Source organism: Primulina huaijiensis, chromosome 6 (genome assembly GCF_012295235.1).
Source record: "Primulina huaijiensis isolate GDHJ02 chromosome 6, ASM1229523v2, whole genome shotgun sequence".
NCBI lineage: Eukaryota > Viridiplantae > Streptophyta > Magnoliopsida > Lamiales > Gesneriaceae > Primulina > Primulina huaijiensis.
This window is the reverse complement of record NC_133311.1, coordinates 21,100,000-21,126,838: the sequence shown is the minus strand read 5'-3', so window position 1 is coordinate 21,126,838 and position 26,839 is coordinate 21,100,000. Positions and strand designations below refer to the sequence as shown.

Here is a 26,839-nt window from a genome sequence, read left to right as displayed (position 1 = left end):
ATCGAAAATAAGCATGGAAGAACAAAAGAAACAGAAACCAGCTGAGCTCCATTATTACCTACAGCAAAAGCTACAAGCCTGGCAGCGGAAAAAGATAGTGTAAAACCAAAATTTATCCTAACAAAACAGCTGTCAAAATCATAATCAAAGACTAGCAGAGAAATCCGGGGACGCTGCTCTAAATCTACCAATCCCTCTGGCACTGCCGTCGACAGCACATATATACATACGAACTGCTATGCATATATATACACTTAATTCTTCCAGTACATCATATATACTACTGCAAGGTGTCGCAGCGTCATTTATGCTTGATTTTCCAAGTCTTTTGAGCTCACGAAGGTCCCATGAAATCCGTACGGGACTCTAGATGGAAGCTTGACGCAGGCTTCCAATTCTAACGTCATGGCATTTATGATCTGCAGCTCTGATTCCCACGCATTTTCGTCGTGTACGAATGTGAGAATATACCCATCATCTTCTCTTTCTGAATTTGTGTCATTTGGGACGAAAAACGGCTCGCCTCCGTATTTACAATCGCCGTAGATGGAATTTTCAACTTTTCCGGTGTAGAGGTCCACTTTTGCGAAGCCTGATACCTTGGGCCAGGGCTCCGCAATAGCAAGATAAGCGTGCCTGGTTTTCCGACCGAGACGGTTCCGGTTAACCATTCCGGCTTCTAGATTGATTTGCTCCGAGGAGTTGATGATTGCCCGCTTTTTGGACTCGCCGGTTTTCAGATTCAGTCGGATTTCAGTTAAAATGCTTTTCAACTTTTCATCGCATTCATTAAAAATGGAGTCGGGTGGAGTCATGCATGACCCGATCACCACCATCTCATCAGTCTCCGGCTCCTCCCAAGCGTTCCATAAGTGAAAACAAAAGGTTTCGGGACACTCGGTCCATATGATATCATCCGCATTTTTAGCATTTTTGGACAAAATTCCAAACCTGGAAATCTTATTCCTGTCGTATATCACAGGGGAGCCTCTTTTAATCATCTCTTGAAGCTTGAAAACCACTTGCTGATCAGGGATCACCACGAAATTATCTGTTATGGCGAAATCGTGTATCATTGTTGGAGCATCAAGTGGTATTTCGACATCGGGTGATTTGATGCCCTCATTGGAGAATTTGAAGAATTTAAGATAGGGCTTTTGAACAACATCGTAGCTCAAAGTAAATAGCTCCCCAGACACTGGATCAATCTTTGGATGCGCAATCATGTTACTTTTCAATTCCCCGGAGAAATCATACCTCGCAACTGTTTCGAGATCGCCTGATGGGGTGACTCGAACTTGATAGGGAAGATCATCTTCAGACATGGCTAGTAGCCTTTGATTGAAGTATACTAACCCGGCGTTTGCCACCCCTGTGCCTTGGCTGTGGTCCAGTATCCCGAATAAGCCTCGGGCGTAGAAGAGCATCAACCTGGCTATGCCCGAATGCCCATGGAGCTCGCCAATGGCTTTAGGAAAAACGGGCCTGCCCAATTTACGTTCCTGAGTCAGCCTTTGCGTCTCCGTGTACCGGCAAGCGTAGCTGACGGACTTGCCTCCATCGATGGTCACGGCGTGGATCATGCCGTCACCATCGAATAAGTGGTGGCCCGCTACTGGGTCGTGTAAAGGGTTGGCGCCGTTACGCAAGTAAACGCCGTTAATGCAGGAGGGAATTTTACCCGTCACCTGAATGTTATTCTGCACCGGTTGCTCTGGAACCGGTGCAAAGTTTCCGACAATCTGGACTTGTGGGTCAACAGTCTTGGGGAGTGGGTGTTGGCGCTCGTATGAAACCAATAGACCCTCCACCGCGTCCAAGGTTTGGGCTGCCACCTTTTTTAGTATGTTCCACTGAGGCGGTGGCGCCGGAGAATCAGATCTCTCGGGTGGCAAATCTGTTCCAAGTGTTGTGGATGATTGAAAGGGCAGCTTGGGTAAAGCGGCAATTGAAGGTGAATGCAAAACACAGTTGATGCTATTTCTTTTCGAATGCTTATTCCTCATCGAGACAGAGTTCGATCCAAATCCCATCTCGACAAACGAGAACCATGGGCAAGAAACTTTGCATCCTGCCCAACAACTTGAATTTGTGTCAAATATAGGAGGAGATGAAGCCATATGTTTGATTTGTGTATGCGTTAATTATGTTAAGTGTGAAATGGGACAAAAATTTGTGTGGAAAAGAGAAGTTGAAATGGCTTTGTTATTAAGATGCGAAAGGGGAGTGAGGGAAGAAAGAGGGATGAATAATGGGGGTTTAAATAGAGTATAGTATTAATATTTTCATATTTTTGGAATTAGCGACGTTGAACCAAACATGAAACGAGAAAATGCCTTTAATGAAATGTCAATTGTCAACTATTAGCCTTACATTTGAACTCCGCACGTAAAATGGCTCGACGGCCCCCCTATGCCATACCATTTCTTTAATTGTATGGTGTTCCCTACACAATGTAACAATTGACATAAGTTTCTAACTATAATTTCCACTAAAATTGACCACACTTTCATGCCATAACATACATTTACTAAATGCAGAAACATATTTGGCCACAATAAAACGTCGAGCGAGCAGATCAGTTTGTTTTTGTCATCTCTTCAAATATAACAGATCAGTTTGTTTTTGTCATCTCTTCAAATATAAGTATGTATGCTTTGCGATGGTTTTTGTACCTTGGAAATAAAGATCTTTACGCTAACTTCCCGATTGACCTGATAAATATCTTGTGTCGCTTTACAGAAAATGTCTAAGCTAAATATCTTGAGACACTTTACAGAAAGTGTTCGATTTAGTCCACTTCATGTAATTGTGGAGGTAATGTATAGCACATTAATTCAATCATGTTTTCCGTGTCCTTGTATGATATTTTTCATCCACGAGCATATATTTGCGGTATGCGATATGAGCAACTCTTTAACACTAGAGACACATATATAATTGAGTAAGTATATCGTGAAACATTATAATAAATTTAGTTCGTATATGTGTTATCATTAATTAACCAAGTTATTGACCCCTTTCAAATTAAACCCAAATTCACCATTATATGTACGATTTATAATTTCATAAAATTTGCTGCTAACAGCTTTATTTTATATGAAAAAGGGCAATACTGTATGGTTCAATCCATTTGATGAATCGACACTTTATCGTCCAAGTAGACAAATATTTTGTCACGAGACAAATCATCACCTATTGGCTTAATCTTTACACAACTCTAGAAATAAATTAAATCCACACATTAAAACAATAATTGGAGTGAGTCACATGCAAGTTAATCGAATATTTTTTATTTACGGCGTTTTGGGCCATTCATTTTATTATATTAACTCCACAATTATTTCAATCATTATTCAAATCGTGCGCAGCAAAAATAAATAAATAAACATATTTATGCGTAGCAAAATGTTGCATATTTTGTATATTATTTTATTGAAAGATTTGGTCCATAAAAAATGTCTGTCACAAAATAAATTAGAAGAATCATTAAAATGATCGCAGCACATGATAATTAGTTGCAGATAGCTAATATCTGCCGTGATCTACTACTACTTTCTCTTAAACCATGCATGTGATCCCTAATCATTATTAATCAACTAAATATTTTATTTTTTCTAATTTTTTTATAATTTATTTGACCATGAATCCGATAAATATTGACGTCCGGTAGCTTTGGTAATTTTTTTTATTAAAAAAAATTGAACTACTAATGATTAGCAACATAAAATGTATTGTGGTTTAGGTGAGTTAACAAATTATTATATTAGTTAATAATACTTTGATGTTGTTCAGCGTGGTCGATAAAATAAGTAAGAATTATTCAACATACAATCAGCTCAAATATCAAACGTCATATAAGTAATTGAATTACACAAACTTTTTGTATCAATCAATTTTTTATCACTCGTATTACACATTCGCTTCGTTTCCTCATCCCGTCATGCAAGTCAAGTGGTAAAATTTGTATATATATATGGGTTAACAATTTGTAACGCTTGAGATTTTTTTTCGGTATTAACCCATTTTTTTAATCTATATCTTGAATTACCATTGATACCCCCATAAGAGTTTGGGTCATGGATGACCCGAGATACTAAATAGATGGTCCAAATTAGAGTCAATGTACAAGATGATTTCTTCAGTAGTCAGGCAGACAAATGCTCGGGACATCTTCCCCCCGGGCTACCATATGTCCGGGCTCTCATACAAATTCCCGGGAACTTTCTACCTGGACTACCTAGAGAAGCGCACCTCACTCGAGTGCATCAGTATGTGCTACCTTATGCTTGTAAATCATTGTTGTCGGAACTACATATGGTTTTGGCATGTCAGAGAAGTCATCAGAAGTATGGTATGGGCAGCCACTTTACCATACTTAGTAGGTGAGTACTGAAAATAAGGTAATTATGGGATTTTCTCATATAAATAGCATGTATACATCTCATTTACAGATTCTGGAATTTTAAAATTCTTAAGCTTCTCACGTATATTCACACATATATATCCATTTTACATTTTTTCTTCACCTGCTGACTTAAGCATCGGAGTGGCTACGCTAGACACTCTTCCGGCGCCCATTCACGAGTTCATTTAATTGATTTAAAGATGATTTAGGCTTCTCAACTTAAAAAAAAGTCACGAGTGCATATGGAAATGAATATTTACTTGATTTAGTTAGGCAATTAGGCACCTTAATTTTAATTAGAGTGCCGATGGATACAAGAATAATACTTCATATTAGGAATAAGTATTGATATTATCTTGGAGATTAAAAGTAATTCATTTTCACTAAATTAAACAAAAAATTGAAAGTTTTCTAGGTTTCCTAATGCCATGAATTCTATATATATAATTAATGTAGTTGTTTCAACCAATAAAGTATACAAATTTAGTCTTGTTAATCTTTTTTTTTCCTTTTCTTTGCGTCGAGAAGAACTTTTTTATGATCAAGTACTGTTGTCCATTCGAATGAGTGACCAACGGAATTAAGGTTCTTAGTGTCCTAGCTAGTTCTTATGATTGGATCAGGCATTCTAATTAATTGAAACTTCCCATGAAGTTTAAATGAAAAATCTTCATAAATTAAAAGAAAATTTATGCTACTTTTGATGGGTGTTTATAATTATACTGAGAGAGGTTTGGAGCTAGCAAAATAACATTGATCGAACATTGTTCAAATAAATACTCTCTCATGTTTATTTAAATACACTCAAATATTCTCGGGCAGGGTTAATCAATTTCCTGATATAGGGAAGTGATATGTTCCGTTCGTTGTTGTTGAAATTAAAAAGAAATTATTTTTATGTATTATCTTTGACAGATATTCAGAGTTTTAAGTCGAAACCACATAAAGTACTGTATATACCACGTCATAATAGAACATAAATCTAGCTTGAAAGCATGCATTGTATTTTCATTTTATTTTTAGCTAAAAATTAACCAAAACTTTTAACTAATTAACCCCTTTAAATTCGCTTTTGGATTTCAGATTCGTACGTGCAACTACAATTATCAAAAGTGCAAGTTTATAGCAATTCAAAATCACAGGCTCCAATTTGCTGACCTCTCACTCCGCAGATTACTTTGTTTCATCATAGCTATAGGGATTAAAGCCGTGCGTCAAGTTTGTTCATATCCGGATACAAGCGAAAGCCCGCGTCAAAAATCAATTGTATGGANCCGACGATATTCTCTAATGACCGCTTGGAGCTTTTACCGCCACCAAATGACCCCACCTTTGCAAGTTGCATAGGAAAAAGATATTTGAGAAAGGATAGAAAGTGGCCAAAACTTTTGGAGAGATAGAAAGGCATGCATTAAGATATTGTCAATCGGTTGGCGAAAGAAAAGGGGTTTTTCACGAGTACCAAATGATTAAAAGTTTGCATCTACTTTCGTTGGAGATGTCCCTTTTTCAGACAGAAAAACACACATGATAAAGAATTTGTAGGAGTAAAGGAGAGGCAACTTGGTACTGTTTTTTTTTCTTAAATGGACAGAACTGATCACAAGTTGAGCCTGATATATGATATGGGACGCCACTTGCCATGCAACTTTGTTGAGCTATGATAGAAGCAAGTTGGGGCATATGGGCATGCAACTTAGCTAGCATACATGCTTTTCTAGTGGAAGTTGAAATCTCGCCCATAAGGGTTGTCTGGTGGCGAGAAAACCCCGCCGGAAACCCCGTTCGAGTCGGGAATTAAACCCAACGGGGATTGTATTAATCATTTTTTAAATATTCATATAATATGAAATATATGTTATTAAATTTCCTTCAAATTAAATTAAATTAAATTCAGAGTTTTATAATTAAAATTGCTTATTGTTCAATATGGACCTGCCTCAGTCCAGCACTTAGGGACCAGCCTGGGTTAGGGAGCCTGAATTTGTTTCACGTTTTTTTTTTATTTGAAAAAAGAAATAAATTAATCAAATTTTGGATTGGATTCAAGTATCAAAATATATTTTATCACAAGCTACCCTCCTCACATAACTTTCTTAATGGCTTAGGTTCAATTATTGGGCCGCATAGCCCTAGGGTCTGACCATCTCAGTCCTTAAAAAAGCCCATCCAAATCTCACGCCCAATGCACCGCTATTGATTTTTTATTTTATTTTTTAGGTTAAGTTTGCCATGAAAAATAATAATTTTTTGATTAAAATATATATTATTTAAAATATCGTCATAACAAAAGTTTTTTTTTTGTGTTTTCCATATAATGCGATAAATTAGTCCACATGAAAATAAATAGGTTACAACTTCTTTTCATTAAATCTAAATTTGAGATACACAAAAACTCTTATAAGACCATTTTATGAGTCAATTTTGTTAGACAGATCTTTTAATTAACCTGATCCGTGAAAAAGTATGATTTTTTTTTTAAGTCAATGTATTATTTTTCTTTGTAAATATGAAACAAGTCAACTTATCTCACAAAAAAAAAAACCTATAAAACTTTTTATTGATATTGGAACTACCTTGTGTTTTAGTATCCCACCTGTATGAAATAGTTTTATTTAGAAAATAGAAAAAGAAAAAGAAGAAAAGAAAGAAGAGTTTTACCATCCTCCCAATTATTTATTTTTTAAAATCCAAATCCTTCCGGTTTCGATGAACTTTCCGTAACTTGAACAAATAATTAAAAAATAAGAGTAAATCTCTTGTGAGACGGTCTCACGAATATTTATCTGTGAGACAGGTCAATCCTACCGATATTCATAATTAAAAAGTAATACTCTTAACATAAAAAATAATATTTTTTCATGGATGACCCAAATAAGAGATCGGTCTCACAAAATACGACCCATGAGACCGTCTGAAACAAATTTTTGCCGAAAAATAATTTGTCAATCCAAATCCAATAAAATAACATGGCGAAAGGAGACCAATTTGTGATAAAGAGTCGATTTTTGGGGCAAGAAAGTAAAGAGTCGCGTCGCGGACAAAATTTTTCTTCTTCCCTGCTCGAACTAGTTGAGTTCACTGAGGAAACAGGGGATGGGGGCTGTGACGGTGGCGCTGATAGCCATTGCGGCCGTGGCTTTGGGGTGGTTGACAATTGAGATAGCTTGCAAGCCTTGTCTAGAAAGTGGCCGCAACGCCATCGATCGTAATCTCAACCCCGACTACGATCCCGACGATGAAACCCTCAACGCACCTCTCAATCCAAATAACAATGAATCCGATGATTCCGCTGCCGCCCCCGCCTCTTCCACCATACCCAAGGAAGTCTGATCTGGATGCACTTTGAATACACACTGTTGGTTCTTCGGTAATTGTTCTTGTGTTTTCAAACTTTTGCCGTCTTTCTCGACTTTTTCTGTTTTTCGTGGGCTGATTATACGTAAGATGGAGATCAGATCGCAACAAAAGGGATCTATCTGTTTGATTGTTTCGTTCTGATTTTTGTTGACTTCTTAAGTTGTAATGCAGATATTTTTGGTATGCATTGTGCAATCCGAAATATGAACTTCTATAATTTAGATTATTATTACCTGCTTATTGGTTCAGAATCAGACTTCAGATTATATATTTACCGTAGATCCTGTCTAACGCTAGTTCAGAGTTTTCTTGCTGGTGTAAGTTATTTTCCTTAGGTTTATTGATAATGTTCAAGTGGAGTGTTAACTGGAAAATGTTGTTCAAAACATGTATCATCCAGGGAAAAGTAATAATATATGTCTGTAAAATTTGTATCATGTTTCGAATTGTTACTAAATTTGTATCCCCACCGAACGAATGAAGGATTTTACTACATTAACCATACACCTCAAATGCTTTAGCTATCTTTATTAAATTTGATAGTGGTGATCTTGAAAATTGAAACTGGTTTAAGAATCGGTTTATTTCTTGAGGTGTGCATTCATATCCCTTTTCCTTTTGTTAGATCACCTTAGACGAAAATTGATTAGGCTAAGTGTAGTGTGAGATACGGATTGGATGGTGTGAATGTGAAAGAGTAGAGGCACCTCAATGAATTTGGGGTTCATATCTTTAAAAAGATTAGGCCTAAAACGTGTTTCATTTAATATATTATGTGGTCGAACTGAATTGTGGCTCCGGGGCTTTTCAGCAGCATTGGAGCTGGCTGATTTTCTGGATTTTTACTCCCATCTTTGTTGCCAACTATAATGTGACATATGAATAGGCAGTGCATCCTCTTCTATTTCTCTAATATACTTTAGCCAGATATTCCTCTGGTTTTTTGGATCATGATCACATATGATTGCATCAATAAGTCTAAAACCTGGCCATGAAACTAGTACACAACTCCTACTTTCAAAGAATATAGCAATGTAGCAATGATATGGAGCTTATGAAACATAAGCTGTTGGAATCATGATATTAGATTTTATCATGAGAACCCTTGGTATTGCTTGCTCGCATCTTCACCATGGTGTGATTTTTTTCATGTAGTTTGAATCCTGAAAGGATTTTCTTCGAACATCTAATCCCCGCTGCTTGCAAGGTTCATCTACAAATCGGTCAAGAGGGGGAATATCTTTTCGTCAATCGTGATCCGTTAATTGTTCAAATTTAGTGATCTTAACTGAGAGCAACTGATGATGTGAGCAATATCCACGCCTGATTTTCATCTCTTCAATTAAAAAGAGACTTTAATCAGTGAAGGTAGGGTGTCAAAAATTAACCCGACAAGAGTCGACACGAAAAATATCGGGTTATGGTTTTTGGGTTTGGTTCAGATCGGGTTGGACTTGAAATCAGACCCGAAAAAATTGGGTTTGATCGGGTTTGGATTGACCTGAATTGATGATCAAGTTACCCATCAACCCAAACCCACACAACCCACCTCACTCATTTATATTTTTTCAAGGTTTGACTCGTAGAAAAATGTGTAAAACGTTATAGAAATGAAGTTTGAAAATTGAAAGTTACTTTGTGGTGCTTGAGTGTTTTTTTATTATATATTGTTATCATATATGCTTATCGTGCAATATTTATTTCATGAAATATTTGAATTTTCTAAATAATTGTTTTTTTTTTGGGATAATTAATAGTTTATATTATTAGACTATTAAATTTAAATATTTAAAATCATGGAACAAAAGTATCATATTTATGCAAGGATTTGTTATTACATGTTTTTAATTTTTTTTAATCATTTGTTAAAAAATAAAAGAATAATGTTGTATAGTAAAAATCAGATCGTGTTGATTGAGTTGGTTCGGGTTTGAGTTTATTTTTTGGGTTGGGTTGGAAATTTTTCTGAAAATATTTGGTTCAACTCAATACCATCCACTCGAATTGACACATTTGAATCCATGGTTACATCATGGATTGGACCACCATTTTAGACCGAGAAAAGTTCTATTTTATAGCCACAAATAATTAATTTTTTTTTTGGGTAGTTTCGAAAGTTTTTCAAAAATCAAACACATCAGGCGCAATATGCTGTAGTCTAGTTTAATTTTTAGGAATGAATACTGAGTTTGATGTTTATCAAACAATAATCAATGCTTCTAATTATATTAAAAATCCGGTTTGATTACATGATGCATGTTGCTTTATATTAATTAAATGTAAGTGTCATACATCGTATCAAACAAGAAAAATCATGTCGTTGGATTGATTTTATCAATATCTTCTCAGACAAGTTTATCACCGATGGTTTGTACAGTACGATTTACATGATTAATATGATTTGAAATTTATTGTATTAAATCAAGAGTTTATTCAGCGTACACCAAAAAATAACAGCAGAAGGTTTTCACGTAAAAAAAAAAAAATCGTGTTATTTTTGTACTTACAAATGGAGAAAATGAAGAGAGGAGAAGGTGGATTTGTTTTCTGGCAAAGGCCCCTTTAATTAATTTTACGAAGAAAGCCAACTTCCTCATCTTCTTTTTTAAATCCCTTAACTTGCTACCGATACCATCCATGCACACTCTAGCTTAGTAATTTCTACGTGCCGATCGTAATGTTTCTACTTTTGAAAAGGATATTCTTCTACTCGCACATGAATCTGTGCAACAAAGACTACATTGTATAGTACTAAACTACTCTTACGTACCGAGGTTTGATATTTTGTCACAAAAATAATATCAATTATACAAAAATGCCAACGATATTTGCTCGGTAAAAAAGTGGAAAAAATTATATCTAAAAATTTGAAGGTATTTTTGCTGGAAAGACGACATCGTGTGGTCATGGCTCTCAATTAAGTCCTTTATATATGTGGCATCACACGTGCATCAGATTCCACAAAATAAGGTGGAAAAAAAGCTTTCGAAATGGGACTTGCAAGAAGTAAGAACCCCTTGAATTTGCTTTACAAGTAGTACTCAAAATTCATCATGCATGCATGTGTACAAATAAACTTATAACGGCATGCATGAATCCTTTTGCAGCCCTAAATTTAACTGTAGATTTAATTTATTTAAGCTAGCATGATTTAGTATTTACAATCAAAACTTTATTGAATTAGTTATTGATATCTTTCATTAGCTATGGCAAAAAGGAAATTGCAGACAAGGAATCTAAAGATAAAGACACCATACTAAAGTAACATGGTCATTCTCTACTAGCTAGCTCTTTATTAATTTCTTATCTACTTAACAAATTCCTTCCACTTTTCTTTCGTTTTGCTTTGAAACCTCCACCAATAGCATTGTCTAATTTTTGCCCAATAGGAATCCCATTACTTAAATGGTATAAATCTTCGCCCCGTTCATCAATTGATTAATACTCGGGCTTTTTAATTTGGCTTATGGCATGTATTATATATTAACTTATAAGTTTGAATTAATGAGCCTGTGAGATTAATTATGATTCATATTATAATATTTCGCTTTTGACATCATCAACATATAGTTTAATAAAAAAAAATATATACCATACATTCGCTTAACGGTACTTGTTTGAGTTGGTGAAATAAGTGAGCGTTTGATCAATGATCATGAGTTGATTCTCTCTCCCAACACATTCAATTCTCTGGTTAGTGTGGTCATATAGTTTAAATTAGAGTTATTCGATTTAATTTTTATGACAAATAGATCTTTTGCAATCAAGCATTTTTTTTAAAAAAAAATTTCTGCAGTTACTTTAAGCCATGTTATTGGTCGATCCCTAAATTAAATCATTGACTAAATTAGTGAATTAATATTTTGCCACATGTTAGCCATTCGTAAATATTTGTTAAAAAAATATGTACCAGCAGCACTTTAATTAAAGAGAGGAATTAATGTGACTTAATCACTTAAAATGAAAAAAAAAAAATCTAACAATATTTACAAATTAAAAGTATATGCATGCATGTTAATCTGATGAAAAAAAATATTGATATGAATCAAACAAATGTATACTAAAAGATACTAATTATATTACATATTAATATATAAATTTAATTTACCATTGATTTGGGCTTTAATTATAAACAAAACATATAAAAAGAATTAAAAAAGAAAAGTAATGAGATTCAAAGACCTCTTTGCTTTTGTGTGAAGAAAGAGTTGGTATAACTTATAAGACCACCAATAGCCTCTTTAAAAAGACATGAATAAAAAGAACCTATCAAAATTATAAGTAGAAGATATATATGAGAAGAGCAAAACGATCACTAAATCTGCAAAAAGGCAAAGCACCAACCGAAACCCTCTCTCCTTAATAAACTAAAACCCAAACAAGTAAAGAAAAGAATTCACGCTAACACTATAAATCACTCTTTTCTACGTCCATTTCATTTCCCTTTCTCCCTTTTCTCGCTAATTTAGTGCTTAGAATTAATTTCTAGCTCTAATGGGAAAATTAGTCCCGAGCAAGAATCTTGTGTTGATACATATTCTTGTTGCATTAATCTTTCTAAATTTATCAGGTACGCATGTTCTTATAAATAATTTCCTCTCCCCCCAATATGCTTTATTTTTTTGTACTGCCGGCGGCCGGGCGTTCTTGATCATTAGATTAAATGCATGTTATGATGTGTGTTTAAGGATTAGCATCAAAATAATTAATGTATGAAATCATATGCAAAAAAGTTGTGATTATCATTGTGGATTGATTGAGGTTTGCATTAATTACAGGTTTAAGGTTTATTAGCGATGTAGAATCATTGGGCATCAACTATGGGCAAGTGGCCGACAATTTGCTACCGCCGGATAAAGTTCTTGATCTTCTCCGATCGCTTAAACTTTCAAAAGTCCGAATCTACGACACGAACCCTCAAATCTTAACATCATTTGCGAACTCGACTGTCCAACTCATCGTGACAGTGGAAAACGAGATTCTACCAACATTAACCGACCCAAACCAAGCCGTTCAATGGGTTTACACTCACATCGAACCATATTTTCCTTCCACAAGGATCACTGGAATCTCCGTCGGCAACGAGGTTTTCACCGGCGGTGACACCACGCTGATAACCTACCTCGTCCCGCCATGGTTAACATCCACGCCGCTTTGGTTCGGCTGGGACTTGATCAATTCATTAAAGTCTCCTCGCCAAATTCTTTAGCAGTTCTTCAAGAATCATACCCGCCTTCAGCGGGCAGTTTTCAGGCGGAGCTCAACGGCGTAATGCCCCAGATTCTGAGGTTTCTAGCAGCAACCAAGTCCCCATTTTGGATCAACGCGTACCCGTATTTCGCATTCAAGGACGAACCGGATAATATTCCTTTGAACTACGTACTTATGAATCCGAATCCAGGAATGCTCGACCCGTACACAAATCTCCATTACGACAACATGTTATACGCTCAAGTTGACGCAGTCATTTTCGCCATGGCGAGATTAGGTTTCGGAGGGATAGAAGTTCGGGTTTCAGAAACGGGCTGGCCTTCTAAAGGAGATTCCAATGAAATCGGCGCCAACATTGAAAACGCAGCGACTTATAATAGAAATTTGTTCAGACGGCAGCTGGAAAATGAAGGGACTCCACTCAGACCTAACATGAGACTTGAGATTTATTTGTTTGCTCTGTTTAATGAAGACATGAAGCCCGGCCCGACGACAGAGAGGAATTATGGTTTGTTCCATCCCGATGGTACGATGGCTTATAATATCGGGCTCTCTGCTTTGTTTAGTCATTCTTCACCTTCCACGGCTTCTATTTCCTTAACTTCAAACGCAACCCAGGTAAATAATTAAGTTTTGAATTTATTTATTCAATCCTCGTGTATTTGTATTTTGTAATCAATAATATATATAAGCTAATTATACCAAAACAGTAAAAAAAATTCTAATCAATGTAAAGAAATGAGTCGTAACATAAAGTCTGTTCCACAACTTTATTTTTATTTAGAAATTATTATTTTTTTAATTATGGATCCTCTGTACTTGTTTTTTTTTGTTCGTTTTGTTTTTCGTGGTACTGTCTCGTAATTACCATTGAACTTGAACAGGTTAAACAGAAGGGATATCATGAGAGTTTGCTGCATTCAGTACTCATATATTTGCTGGCCTTCAAATTTTTCAAGGGAAGACAATTATAGTAAAATATCTTTTAAAGGAAGGGTTTTATCTAGTATTCTAAACTAAATTATATATATTTTATTTTTTTGATATATATACATACACACACATATATAGCATGTTCACAAATTCTTAAAAATAATTTAAAACACACAAATCGTTGATCCAAATACATATCCTGACGGGTACTGCCGGAGAGGAGTTACGATCGATTTCGTATAGTTTATGTGTTTGGATTTGGATGAATATATATGTGTACGTATGTATATTAAATTCATGTTATTAAATCGAAAATCAGAGAACGATTCAAGGCGTTGCCAAGAATTGGTTCATTCCATGATCCAGAAAGAAGGAAATCATTTGACTTGAAAGCATTCAGGCCGGCCATCCATGAAATCAAGCGATCGATTTACGTTTGTTTTGTAGGGGATCATCCGCCATTGATTTCTCCAGATTTATCGATCGTATAGTTGATTGCTTTAGCTATCCACGACTCGGAAAAGTTAGCGACGAATACGGGATTCTATGTACATTTACTTGTAGATAAATTATCTTACTGCAGATTACATATTTTATTATTTGTATTCCCCTTTATCGTACAAAAGATATATATAGTGGAAGAATTGTTTGGACTTTGGTTTTTCACGTTCAGACTGGGAAAAAAAATTATGTGCATACCCATGCATATATCAGATCTTTGTTACATGCAACCACTTTTAGAATATTTAAAACTTAGTGATATTTTCGGACATTTAGAACTGATACTATAATAAAAATTTTTGAAATAATATATATAATATCATAAAGTTTGGGTATGATCTATCTATCACACAAAAATAAAAATAAAAATCGATCTACGTCGTATTCAAACATTTCTTTCCATTGGAATTATCGGTAATTTAAGCGTCTCTCATTAACTTCTTTTCAATATCTTCCAAAACTAACTCTTACATTTATGGCAAGTCAATTTCAATTTACTTACGCATGATTTTAGATTTTAAGAAATTTAATATTAATTTCATTTACACCATATAATCTAATAACAGTTTATTTTCATCAAAATGTAGCATAAAAGCTTGAAGAAATCTAGCCCATTAATTGGGCCCAAAGGAGTTGCTCATGGGCCTAGGTCCATGTCACCAGAAGACCAATTAAATCAGGAATTAATTTAACGAAATCTAGAATCTTCTCTGGCAACTAAAATCTGGCTTTTTCCAGAACATTGTGGAGAAACCCTACAAATTGAGTCATGACAGCAGCATAAACCGCTGTTTCTTCACCGGGAATTTCTGTAATTCGAACATAGTTTGTTTTCAGGACAGTTATTGAAATGTCTGGCAGTGAAGATTTGATTCTGGACTTGGCGGAACTGAAACAGCTTCAAAGCATTGCGAAGAGGCCCCGCGTCGTCTCTATCATTTCCTCTGAGATTCGTGATTTGGAAAAGGTTTTTTGGTCGTTGTCTATTCTTTTATTTTGAGTTTTTTATTTACTTGATTGGATCTCCTTCTTTTCCTGCATAGATTTGATTGGTGAAATGGCGGTTCACCTATCTCTTGTTGCTGATTATATCTTATTGTTTTCTCTTTTTAGTCTTATCATTTTGCATTTGCACACTCTTCTCTCAATGTTGAATGGAATTCTGGATCATTTACTTCTTTATCTGAGAACTTTCCCGCGCTGTTCACTTGGAAGATGTGCCGTTAGTGGCTTTTGGGAATTTAATAGGCTTGTAAGTAAACCTGATGATTGTTTGTTTTGCTGGACGTCTTGTATAAACTTGTGTTCGTGGTACACTTGAAATCCAAATGAGTAATACAATTTTTGGTTAAATATTTGGAGTTTTGGGTATCAATAATTGGTTTGTTGTGTATCTCCAGCTTACTTCAGCTCCATGTAGATTTCAGATTATACAAAGTTATTACTTTTCATTCATGATTCAGCTCAATGTGTATTTAGGATATAGTAATTCTTGCAGTTTTTAAAACATGGGAGAAAGGAGTGTGTTATCATTCATAACTATGTGTTTGAACACTTATGCCAATTGCTTGTATTTTGTGTCCAGTTATCTACTGAAGTTGCTGCCAAACCATCTTCTCAAACACCAGCTCCAGTTTCAGCTGTACACATGCCAACTCCAATAACAAATGTAACAAAGGCTGCATCAAACCAGGCATTGAATTATGCTACTCTCAGTTCCTTTAGCTGGGATCAGGAAAGTGATCAGTTGAAGGTTATAATTCATGTTTGTGTTGGCTTTTGTTTCGTTGATGTAGAACTGTATATCTTCGTCTTTTGACATAGGGTAAGTGCAAGACTTTGTCTATATTTGTATCTCTTGAGTGAAAGGTAACACTGTTACTCCTGGCCTGGCCATATATGATTTTCCAGTACTAGCTGTTGAAATTTGCAGTTTACCTATTTATACAGAAGTAATTATTTTTTTCAGAACTCTGTAGAAGTCATTTTGGTGACATTATTTTGTGCATAAACTCAGCTGTATCGGTAAATTATTGCATCGTGATTATTGCTACTTATTGTGTTATTTTTCAATTGCGCTATTTCTAGTGTGTCCTTTTCTTTTTGTGCCGTCACTGGCTGAGATTCTTTATTGCTTTTATATATGAAGTATGAACTGTTACTAATGACAATTTTTTTTATTTCCTAGATTTATATCTCATTGGAGGGTGTTGACAAGGAGAAGACCGAAACAGATTTCAAACCAATGTCCTTTGATGTGAAATTTCATGATGTCCAAGGGAAGAACTATCGGTGTGCTGTACCTAAGCTAAACAAGGAGATTATTCCCGAAAAATGCAAATTGATTGTGAAGCCTAAAAGGGTGGTTATCACTTTAACTAAAGCTTCCACGGGTAACTGGTTGGATTTGCACTTCAAAGAAGATAAGGTAATTCTTCTTGACACTCAAAATGAATTTTCTTTATTTTAAAACTTTATACTAAGTTGTTCTCGTTACAATTGTACAGCTGAAGCCGAATTTAGACAAAGGCAGCGACCCAATGGCTGGTATAATGGACTTGATGAAGGTATGTTCGTCTAACCTTGAATTTAACTTGCACGTGTGTGTTTGCAGTTCAAATTATTTATTATCCATTTGCAGAATATGTATGAGGATGGTGATGAGGAGATGAAGCGAACAATAGCTAAAGCATGGACTGATGCAAGATCTGGAAAGGCTGCTGACCCTCTAAATAATTATCGCTGAAAACTTCCAGAGAGCCCTGTTTCAATAAGTGGGTGCGGTTGAATTGTGGTGTTTTGTTGGACCATTTGTTCTAGATTCCCTGTGTTATGTGATTTGTCCTGCATTTTTCAAGTCAATATGCAATATTATTACTTCCCACCTGTAAGTCAGTTCTTATGCAGGCGGTTCTTTTTACTCACTTCTTTGCTGTTGGAAATGAATTTTGCCTTTAAAGTTTATAAAATTGCTATACTCTATTTTAAAAGACTAAGTGAAGGACAAGAATGCAAATGTATATTGTTATTGTAATGCGTTCTTTATACTTTTATGTCCATTTGTTTATTCGTCATGTAATCTTATAATTGATGAACAAACGTGTGAACGAAGTATGCCATTACATGATTGTGCCAAATTATCTCAAAGGTTTGAAACTAAAAATTTAAAAGTTTCCACGGAGATAAATATTTTATTTATTATTGAAATTAGAATTTATACACTATTAGCCTCTAAATAATACAAAATATTATTGTGAAACAAGTATTTGACGCATAACACGTAATTGGATGCAGCCAATGCCCCACAAGTCAACCGAGTCAATATTTCAATATATAATTCCTGTATTTGTACTCAAACCACTTGAATTCTCTGTAAGAGCTTTCCTCATCTTCTTGCATCAATGAAGCTAAAGTTGTAATGATTTGGCTCGGAGGTGACCTCCAAAGAATATCATTGACACTCTTGACCCCAAACCACCGGCCAACACTATGTCACACTCTGGTCATAACCTGCACCAAAATTAATCAACACCACATCATATATATGGCATTCACTACACACACACACACACACACACACACACATGTTCAAGTCACTGTATGAAACAATGATCGAATACAAAACGTGCATGTGGCCAAGAATTGCAGTCGAGTAATGGTAAGATGGATTCAGGGGTTGATTTAATTGATTTTTTATACACAAAATTTATTTATTTTTTTGCCCAGATTGAACAGCGGAAGGAGAAAAATCTCAGAGTGTATATTCACCAATCCAATGGGTTAGTTGGACAAAGATTAATGTTACTACTCCCCCTTATCGAATAGTGATTGTTTTCATGGGTAAACTTAAGTTTATGTTTGGGGGTATTACTAACACATCTCGAACAAGCATTCATTAATGTAGCATGCAAAAGTGCAAACACAACTGAGACAAGAGCTGATCATCTCCCTTGCATGAGAATTATATATATGCGTGCTCTAAGGCCTCTTTTATAGAATTTCCAGGGTTAAGTACGTACGTACCTGCAAAGAATCACCAACATTGATGAAATCTGCGGAGAGGTCTGGTCACTGGTGGGACTGAGACCCAAGTTTCATCGTGCAGGCAGATTTGTAGGCCTTCAATGTGGTTAGATCCTGCAACAGAGATTATATATAGATCCGTATGCTCTCCAAATCCAATCAAATATAATTATGCTTCGAGTTCTGGAAATTGTTGGTAATGATTTACCCTAAAACAAGAATCACTTCTCTTGTTATTTATCAGCTTACTCAGAATGTTTCTTGGCTTAATTAATTTGCAGTTCAAGAACCTCACAGCCCTAATTTCTGACTGATGAAACATATTCCATCATCACAAGGCTTCTACATTCCAATTATACATACGTAGGTCCGTCAAAGTTCTATCTCACTGGGGCAGACCCTACTGTAGTTTGCATTGAATAAATTTGACAACAAAAACAAAATATTCTTTTTTCGGAAACACCATTTTGGTGCAGCGTTCAATGCTCCAATGGGGCTGCGTCCATGCGCCAAATTTGACGCAGGGTCATTTTTTTTTAATTTTTTTAAATGTGTATTTATTATAAATATTTGTATTAAAAATTGTAAATATTATAAAATAATAATATAATATTTATTTTAATAATTATATATTTAATCCTAAAAATTTTAAAAAATATAATTGTTGATTTTTAAAATATTTATTTATTTATGTTAATTATTATTATTTAAAAACTAATTTGATTTAATGATTTTTAATTAATATAATTTAATACAAATACAAAAAATTATTATAACAATACAATTCATAACTAAAATGAAAAATATAATTGAAATACAAATGCAATTTGAAACACATAATTCAAATACAAATATAATAAAGAAAAATACATTTAGAAGATAAACTTAAATATTATTATTTAAATTTTTTAATAATAAAACATTAGTCATAATTTAAATATATTAAATAAAATATAATAATTAATATATGTAAAGTAAATGGAATATTCCGAGAATATTTTTTTTAGTGTAAGATTTGAAGTAAATAGGTTGGAGATGGATGTTGTATTTGGTACAGAAATCGCACTATTTTAGTGTAAAATTTGCACCAAAATAGATTTTGTGGTTGGAGAAAAAATCCGTAATTTTATGGCATGTGAGATCGGTTTTGTGTTTGGATTGAGTGCTATTATTTAAAAAATAATGAAGCATATATTTAGAAATCATATTCTTTGGTTTCTTAGATTTTTTTAAGAACTCAGAAATTACTTTTTAAAAAATGTTTTTAATTAAATATGTATATTATATTATTAAGTGTGAGACAATTAGAATAATTAAATTAGAGGACACTAAAATATTTAATTCCATAATTACTTTTATTATCCTACTAAAAACTTTCTCAAGTCACTTAATATTTTACATAGAAAAAAATATAAAGAAAACTGTTCTCTCTTCTAAATTGATAATAATTTCATGTTAATTGTTTAATATTATTTGATCAAATTAAAAATAATAATAATACATGGAACGTGTGTGCATATTTTATTAGTATATATAATAAATTAGATATCTTTTTTCATTCGAACTTATATATTATATTTTATTTTTCCTATATAACGTATTCTAAGTACTACATAAAACAGTAGTTATTTGCTAGTATTTTTGAATTACTTACTTATCTATATTAATCTATCTATACTCGACCACTTTTTCAAAAATCAAATATTTACATATTATATATATAAATTATTTTGTTATAGTTTTAATTATTATTTGAATAATAATGATGTAATTATATTAAATATATAAAATATAAGATAACTAATTTTCGATATGTCGATAAAAAAAATTTTAACATTCCAAAATATTCTTCCAATTTATTTCTCACTTTATTTTAATTTCAAAAATTAGTAAATTTTATTTTAAAATTATTTGTTAAAAAAAAAACTAGTTCATCTTAATTTCCAGAGTACGCGGCCCGACCGCTGGTCTACTATAATTAGAATCACCCATAAAAAGGAGAAATTGTGGGAAGCAGGCAGCTCATTTCAGCGCGTGAGACTGGTAAGCTGTGGACTGCTTTGAAATCAAATCTTCATCGGCAAGGAAAAATGAGCGAACAAGGTGGAGAGAAAAGCAGAGTCCACAATCCATCAGCTCCTCCTCCTCCGCCGCCGCCGCCGAATTATTATTATGGCACTTTTCAAGGTGTGGCGAATTATCAGCCTCCTCCTCCTCCGTCGCAGCCGGTTATCGGATTTCCTCAAGCCACGCACCCTCCTGGATTTTCAGGTGGTCCTCCTCAATACTATCATCACGGATATCAGATAGTTCCTGGTAATTTTCTCGATCAGTTTCTATACATGTTTTTACCACCGCTCCGTATTTTGTTGATGGTCTAGATAGTTTCTAGGAATTTTTTTCTGCCGGAGATGACGTGTTTATTCTGGATTAATAAGAGATAAACCTTGTTGGTATTTTTTCTAAATGGGAGTATCCCATATTTACATTTGGCACCATACTGATCTTCTCTTTCTCGTTTCCTTTTGTTATTTCATAGGTTATGCTGTTGTTACAGGAAGACCATTTAGAGAGGAGAGGCTTCCTTGTTGTGGTATTGGAATTGGATGGTTCTTGTAAGTCTCCCCCACCCCCACAACTATTGTGATTTTTCACACACTTGATATTCTTTTGTTTGCCAGTACCCATCATAAATATTTAGTACCCCCTGGTTGTTTTAGGTCAAAAGTCTTTAATGGCCAAAACTGATATGTTGGAGGATTTTGACTGTACTAAGTTTTGGGTATTCTACATAATATTTGTCTCGTCGACATACTTTTCTTGCACTCATTGAATTATTTTGGTTGGTGATTGCTATTGTGGAACTAAAACTGATTTGACCTTGCTGTCTCATTTCTATCTAGGGGGGAAAAGAATATTGCTTTCTCTGAATTTGATTGTCATTGTTTTTACTCTCTTTCCCAACATGTTCCATGTTTTTGCTATTTTTTGCCAACATATTCCAAGTTTTTGATGTTTTAAAAGTTATTTTTTGCATGCTCTTTTAGTTTGTCTTGTCCTTAGCTATTGATCCAAAAATTCAATGCTGAACTAATATGGTTGTATTTCTAATTCAAGTATAACATAAAACCTTAAAATTTTTGGTTAATTTATTTATGTTCTTTTTCGACAAAAGAATATTGTTGTCACTTGCCAGCTAGCTGCTCTCTTTTATATATTAGGAGGGACCTTGAGGGATTGCCTCAAAACAATTTGGCCAAATTCTTGACGGTTGAGTTAATAAGTTTACTACCTTCATTGCATATTTTATGTTTAGATGCTAAAACTTGTTAAAATTCTTCAAGGAGTTACTGGTTATTGTAACTTGAATTGTATCAAGTTTGGCATGCAGGTTTTCTGTTGGGTGCTAATTGCTAGCTTTCTTGACTTTGTATGCAAGGTTTATAAGCGGTTTCTTTCTTGGTACCATTCCATGGTATATTGGTGCTTTGCTGCTGTTGTGTGTTCGGCTGGATTACAGAGAAAAGGCTGGTCTGGTTGCTTGCACTTTAGCTGTAAGTGTTTCTAACATTTTCAAGTTGTCTTTTTTTTGTAGAAATAGATATATAATTTGGCATATGTCTATCGCTTTCCGGTTACGTAATTGTGTTTTACCATGATACGTGATTTGTGTAACAAAATTAAAGTCTTATTATAATTTAATGCTTGTAAGTAAAAGTACTGATTCAGTAAAGATGTGAGAGGCAAATGAAAGTTTGTCTAGGTTTTTGGAGTTATGATGTTTGGACTGGGGTGGTTAGAACATTGAAGTGGGAACAGCATCTTTCTATCTATCTCATTACATTACTTTTGTCCCGTATTTGTTCATTTATTCCTCGTATCCCGATTTGGTGAGTGAAAGACGTTTTGGCCCTTGTGTAATTAGTACCAATGCATTGAAGATAACTTGGGGAACAGCTCTTACATTAATTTCGAAAAATGTGTTTGTGAATTGTGTATGAGAGAATTTGAGTCCTTGTACAACCTTGATTGCATAAGGTTTTGGCAACTGTTACTATCTTACTTTAGGGTGTTGATTGATTTCCAAATATATTTTGCAGGCAATCCTAGCTTCCATTGCTGTTACTCTTGGTGTGACGAGGGCGACTCATTCTTGGTGAATTTTGCAGTTTATGTATGTATATTCAATTCCCCAAGTCCGATTAATGTTCCTTCAGAAACAGATAAAGTTGCTGTTTGAAATATATATATATATATTTCTTTTACTTGGAGCTCGCTTCTCACCGTTACTGTATCTGTTGATAAAAACAAATATCTGTTTATCCTTTTTTTTGGTTCTATATTTACTGTTTAAATCTTGAGGACGCAGCGTCGTCTCCCTTTTGGTGCAGAATACTGCCAGGCAAAATCTTCTTGGTTTATATGCCAAAATCAGCAGTTTGAAACATGTATTTTTTTGGGTGTCTAAATATGCTTCCCGTAGCGCGTTCGGTATCACACATCATATTGTAGCGCTTCCGCAAGATTATTCCATTCTTATTCGAACGAGTGCTCTGAAATAGCTTGTCAAATTCCTTGATGTTGTCGTTGGATTGATAAATGTCAAATGATGAATTTTAAATTATTGACTTTTGTTTAGATCGATAAAATTGAAAGGAAATTCAAATTTATTACATAAATTTTTGCATTTTATTGTCTAGTTGGGTATTTTTGAAATATATCCCTCCAAACACTCCCAAATCAAATCTCTCACAAATCAACTTTATCAAGCGCAATCTGAAATTAATTAAAAATTGTTCCATGACCTCCCGCGATTGTAGTTTTATTGCGAAAACAATTCTAAAGCAGCACGGGTACATGTAGTTTTCTTTTTCTTTTTCTTTTTCTTTTTTCTTTTTCAAATGTGTATTAAAATCGTAATAATTGATAGATTTGAGAGTATTATATTTGTGCAGTATGTTATTTTATAACTTTTTTTAATTTTCAAATGCCATACCATTCAAAAATATGTGATTGGTTTGCATAGTATGTTCTAAAACTTGAAACTATGATAATAAAATTAATTTTTGTACATGAATTATTCAAACATATTTATAATTTTATCATATGTTTTAAAATATATATTTCGAAAACATACGTATAAAAATGAATTAAACAAGATTTTTTATATATATACCAGTGTATCCAACACACGAAATGTGTTTGTTATATAAATAAGTTAGGAAAAATATCAATTTTAGTCTTATATATTATCGAGTTGTGACATTTTTAGACATACATCTTTTTTGTTGAATAAATTATGGTGCTAAAACTATCTTTGGTCATCAATTTTGATAATTCATCAACACAATACATACATGACAAAATTGACCTTTTGCTTATAATTATAACAATATTATATATATATATATATATATATTATTAAGTGTAATAATGTTTTATTTTATAAAATTTTGATTTAGTTAAAAATACTAATAATTATAACAATTTGGATCAAAATAAAATATTAGAAAACACAACTGGTTAAAGCCCATTGAGCCCATACAATCATCAATGGTATTAGAAAAAGCCCACTAATTAACCAAATGGGCCCTGTGCATCCTGTGGCCCATTATAGTTCAAGTAGGGTTTTATCAGCTAAGCATTGCATCAAAACCTTTCGACCTCAGGCACGCCAACGCCCTACGGAAGAGAAAGGTGCTGAAAATTTGAAATCGATCGAAATGGTAACTTACAGGGTAATGCATCCACGCACATCGCGTTCTTCGTCATTGATTTGATTTTAATGTTAGTGTAAAAATGTTTTTAACTGTGTTTTATTGTTTATTTGTGTTGTATTTTGTACAGTTCCATCAGTACCAGGTGGTGGGGAGAGCTTTGCCGACTGAGAAGGAAGAGCACCCGAAGATCTACCGCATGAAGCTATGGGCCACCAATGAAGTCCGCGCCAAGTCCAAGTTTTGGTACCTTTTTTTTCATTGTAGGAAAAACTGCTGAGCCAGTGATATGATAATTATGATATATTCAATACAGAAACTTTTTCCGTTGCATTGGAAATGGGACAATTCAGTACAGATTTATTTGTGATGCACTAAATGTATTTGCGGATTGGATTTTATGTTCGAAGGTACTTCTTGAGGAAGCTTAAGAAGGTGAAGAAAAGCAATGGTCAGGTTCTTGCTATTAATGAGGTGTGCAATTTCCCTTATTCTTTTTCTGGTCCCTTGTTATAGATGATCTTTGGTGAGTTTCGTACTTCCAGACCTACTAAATCGAAATATTATCAATTTACAACACGCACTCTGTGCTTGGGAAGTGTTCCTGGAATTTTTAGGTTGTAGTTTCATCTAATTTAGGCCCTTTTAGTTGAAGATGCAGTATGTAAAATGAACGACTTTCTGGGATTTTTTTCTTGAAAATACGCATAACGATTGTTTGTTGCGGTAGTTAGTTGAATTGGTTGCTGCATGTGTTATCATTTGCATTGGAATGTGGTTTCAGGCTTGTAGACTGTAGCCAATGAGTCCATGTTTAAAATTTCTACGCTCTTCCGGAATCTAAGAATTTTCACACTCAGCTCATGTCGATATGTTGTGCAACATTTATAAAATTTCTATGCCGATGTGAAATCACTGAATCTTCACGTACTCTCATGTGATTGGAAAGATTGATTCCTGTTTACCTCTAAGAAGATTTGTAATATCACTGCCGAAGTGCTAGGGTTGAAAGTCTGTGTTTGCATCAATCATTTGGACAAGAAATGACTCCTTTAAACACATGTTGAATATTTCCGGCTGATTCTATTTTTTGGTTAAGTTTCCTGAGCTATATTTCTTGTACATTTTCTTTGTTTTTCTCAATTAAGGAGAGGTAGAATGGCACCAATTTCTTCGAAAATTTTGCTATTTACCGTTTTAACTGTCGTTCTTACTAAAAATATGACTGGGATCTACCATCATCATTTAATAATTCATTGAGAGGAGTTGCAAAATCAAGCTTCCAATAACTCAGTTTTATCTAGGGCTGAAAACATCTTTGTCTCCTTGAGAATTTCTAGCTTATCATGTGAATTAGGTGTTCTATGTTCTACATTGATGTCCAAGGATGTCACCAATATTTCTTTGTTTACAGATATTTGAGAAGAACCCAACCACGGTCAAGAACTATGGAATCTGGCTACGTTACCAAAGCAGGACCGGTTATCACAACATGTACAAAGAGTATCGTGACACGACATTGAATGGGGCAGTGGAGCAGATGTACACTGAGATGGCATCTCGTCACAGAGTCCGCTGTCATTGCATTCAAATTATAAAGACAGCCACCATCCCAGCAAAGCTTTGCAAGAGGGAGAGTACCAAGCAGTTCCATGACTCTAAGATCAAATTCCCTCTGGTGTTTAGGAAAGTTAGGCCACCGACCCGAAAACTCAAAACTACATACAAGGCAACCAGGCCAAACTTGTTTATGTAGATTGATCAAAAAAGGGCAAGCCTCAATTTCTGCTATTTGGTTTAAGGGCGTTAATCTGCTTGAATTTTTGGTCCTGATAGTCATCTTTATCGCCAGTGGAAGAGTCAACGTGGAACTTTTTGCGGTTGTTTGATCATTGATGTATTATGGTCAAATGTTGTTAAAGAATTTTTACTTTTTTATTTTGTTTTTTGAATTTGGCGGTACCCCTTGTGATTTTGCAAATTTAGTTTTAGCCTTTTATGAGATCTTCTACCATTTGTTAAATCACCGCATCAAATCGTCTGAATTAGGTGAACATATGGTAGGCTGAACAACTTCCAAATACGCATTTCAAAATATGTTATAAGTAATATGTCAGAGTGATAATATTTAAAGGAGGTTATTCGAGCTATCGTTATATAAAAAAATTGTAAAAATAACGTAGCAAGATGATCAAATCAAGGGGCGAACGACTCCACTGGGGACCGAACCCAGAATCTCTGGTTTCGTAGACCAGCGCCTTATCCATTGGGCCATGGAGTCTGTGTACCAGATTTGATTATAAAATAAGAATAAGGTTACCTAACCAAAAGGTGAAAACAGTGTCAACCTACTTCAATTCAGATGTGAGTGCGTTAAATTCCAAATTCTCCAGAAGAAGTTGTACGTGTTTGATCTTAGTTGCTTCAACAATCTTCGTCTCAGAAAATTCCCGACACACATCGACTACGACCTCCCTAAAGAGTTCTCCTACGTTTTCGAAAAATAATTAACGAAAAAACAAACGTGTATTATTTTCTTCGCCTAACTTCTTGCCCGTTTGGCGAATTTGGAAGCTGTAAAAGAAGCAACAGAACCTGCAGAGACAGTGGTGTTCTTAAAAGTTATTTTTCAGCTTTTGTGCCTTCTTTCTCGGCTTCGATGGTTTCTTTTGCTTAAGTTTTCACA

The 26,839-nt window shown here is 34.4% G+C and overlaps 4 protein-coding genes, 1 long non-coding RNA gene, 1 other non-coding gene and 1 pseudogene across 6 annotated transcripts; 4 read left to right on the top strand and 3 right to left on the bottom strand.

The window, feature by feature from the left end:
- LOC140979315 (9-cis-epoxycarotenoid dioxygenase NCED2, chloroplastic-like) lies at nt 1-2,209 on the bottom strand. The gene has a single exon (XM_073444662.1). It carries the CDS (start codon nt 2,118-2,120, stop codon nt 306-308), a length of 1,815 nt encoding a protein of 604 aa, XP_073300763.1. The 5' UTR covers nt 2,121-2,209; the 3' UTR covers nt 1-305.
- Nucleotides 2,210-12,098: 9,889 nt separating this feature from the next.
- Nucleotides 12,099-14,499, top strand: LOC140978212 (glucan endo-1,3-beta-glucosidase 14-like; annotated as a pseudogene).
- A 623-nt stretch (nt 14,500-15,122) lies between these two features.
- On the top strand, nt 15,123-17,337 carry LOC140978211 (uncharacterized). Its single transcript, XM_073443069.1, has 5 exons — nt 15,123-15,380; nt 15,999-16,166; nt 16,602-16,841; nt 16,921-16,980; nt 17,055-17,337. The coding sequence occupies exons 1-5, from the start codon at nt 15,264-15,266 to the stop codon at nt 17,157-17,159; spliced, it is 690 nt and encodes a 229-aa protein (XP_073299170.1). The 5' UTR covers nt 15,123-15,263; the 3' UTR covers nt 17,160-17,337.
- A 3,091-nt stretch (nt 17,338-20,428) lies between these two features.
- Nucleotides 20,429-22,804, top strand: LOC140978207 (large ribosomal subunit protein eL20z-like). The gene is made up of 4 exons (XM_073443067.1): nt 20,429-20,752; nt 20,976-21,051; nt 21,876-21,990; nt 22,537-22,804. Exons 1-4 carry the CDS (start codon nt 20,527-20,529, stop codon nt 22,594-22,596), a joined length of 477 nt encoding a protein of 158 aa, XP_073299168.1. The 5' UTR covers nt 20,429-20,526; the 3' UTR covers nt 22,597-22,804.
- Nucleotides 22,805-24,144: 1,340 nt separating this feature from the next.
- LOC140978208 (large ribosomal subunit protein eL20y-like) lies at nt 24,145-26,157 on the top strand. Its single transcript, XM_073443068.1, has 4 exons — nt 24,145-24,174; nt 24,284-24,399; nt 24,564-24,627; nt 25,568-26,157. The coding sequence occupies exons 1-4, from the start codon at nt 24,160-24,162 to the stop codon at nt 25,907-25,909; spliced, it is 537 nt and encodes a 178-aa protein (XP_073299169.1). The 5' UTR covers nt 24,145-24,159; the 3' UTR covers nt 25,910-26,157.
- LOC140978210 (uncharacterized) lies at nt 24,313-25,561 on the bottom strand. Its single transcript, XR_012175532.1, has 2 exons — nt 24,568-25,561; nt 24,313-24,403 (listed from the first exon to the last, which is right to left on the bottom strand). It is a non-coding gene; the product is annotated as an uncharacterized lncRNA (long non-coding RNA).
- A 204-nt stretch (nt 26,158-26,361) lies between the features above and the next one.
- Nucleotides 26,362-26,434, bottom strand: TRNAR-ACG (transfer RNA arginine (anticodon ACG)). Its single transcript has one exon. It is a non-coding gene; the product is annotated as a tRNA-Arg (tRNA).
- Nucleotides 26,435-26,839: the final 405 nt, after the last annotated feature.

Bases quoted from the DNA above. Each gene is read 5' to 3' on its own strand.
- LOC140979315 (XM_073444662.1), bottom strand. From the start codon at position 2,120: ATGGCTTCATCTCCTCCTATATTTGACACAAATTCAAGTTGTTGGGCA.
- LOC140978211 (XM_073443069.1), top strand. From the start codon at position 15,264: ATGTCTGGCAGTGAAGATTTGATTCTGGACTTGGCGGAACTGAAACAG. The intron at 16,167-16,601 runs GTTATAATTCAT...TTTATTTCCTAG, and splicing joins AGGAAAGTGATCAGTTGAAG to ATTTATATCTCATTGGAGGG. The intron at 16,842-16,920 runs GTAATTCTTCTT...ACAATTGTACAG, and splicing joins TGCACTTCAAAGAAGATAAG to CTGAAGCCGAATTTAGACAA.
- LOC140978207 (XM_073443067.1), top strand. From the start codon at position 20,527: ATGAGCGAACAAGGTGGAGAGAAAAGCAGAGTCCACAATCCATCAGCT. The intron at 21,052-21,875 runs GTAAGTCTCCCC...TTTGTATGCAAG, and splicing joins ATTGGAATTGGATGGTTCTT to GTTTATAAGCGGTTTCTTTC. The intron at 21,991-22,536 runs GTAAGTGTTTCT...TATATTTTGCAG, and splicing joins TGGTTGCTTGCACTTTAGCT to GCAATCCTAGCTTCCATTGC.
- LOC140978208 (XM_073443068.1), top strand. The intron at 24,400-24,563 runs GTACCTTTTTTT...TTATGTTCGAAG, and splicing joins CGCGCCAAGTCCAAGTTTTG to GTACTTCTTGAGGAAGCTTA. The intron at 24,628-25,567 runs GTGTGCAATTTC...CTTTGTTTACAG, and splicing joins AGGTTCTTGCTATTAATGAG to ATATTTGAGAAGAACCCAAC.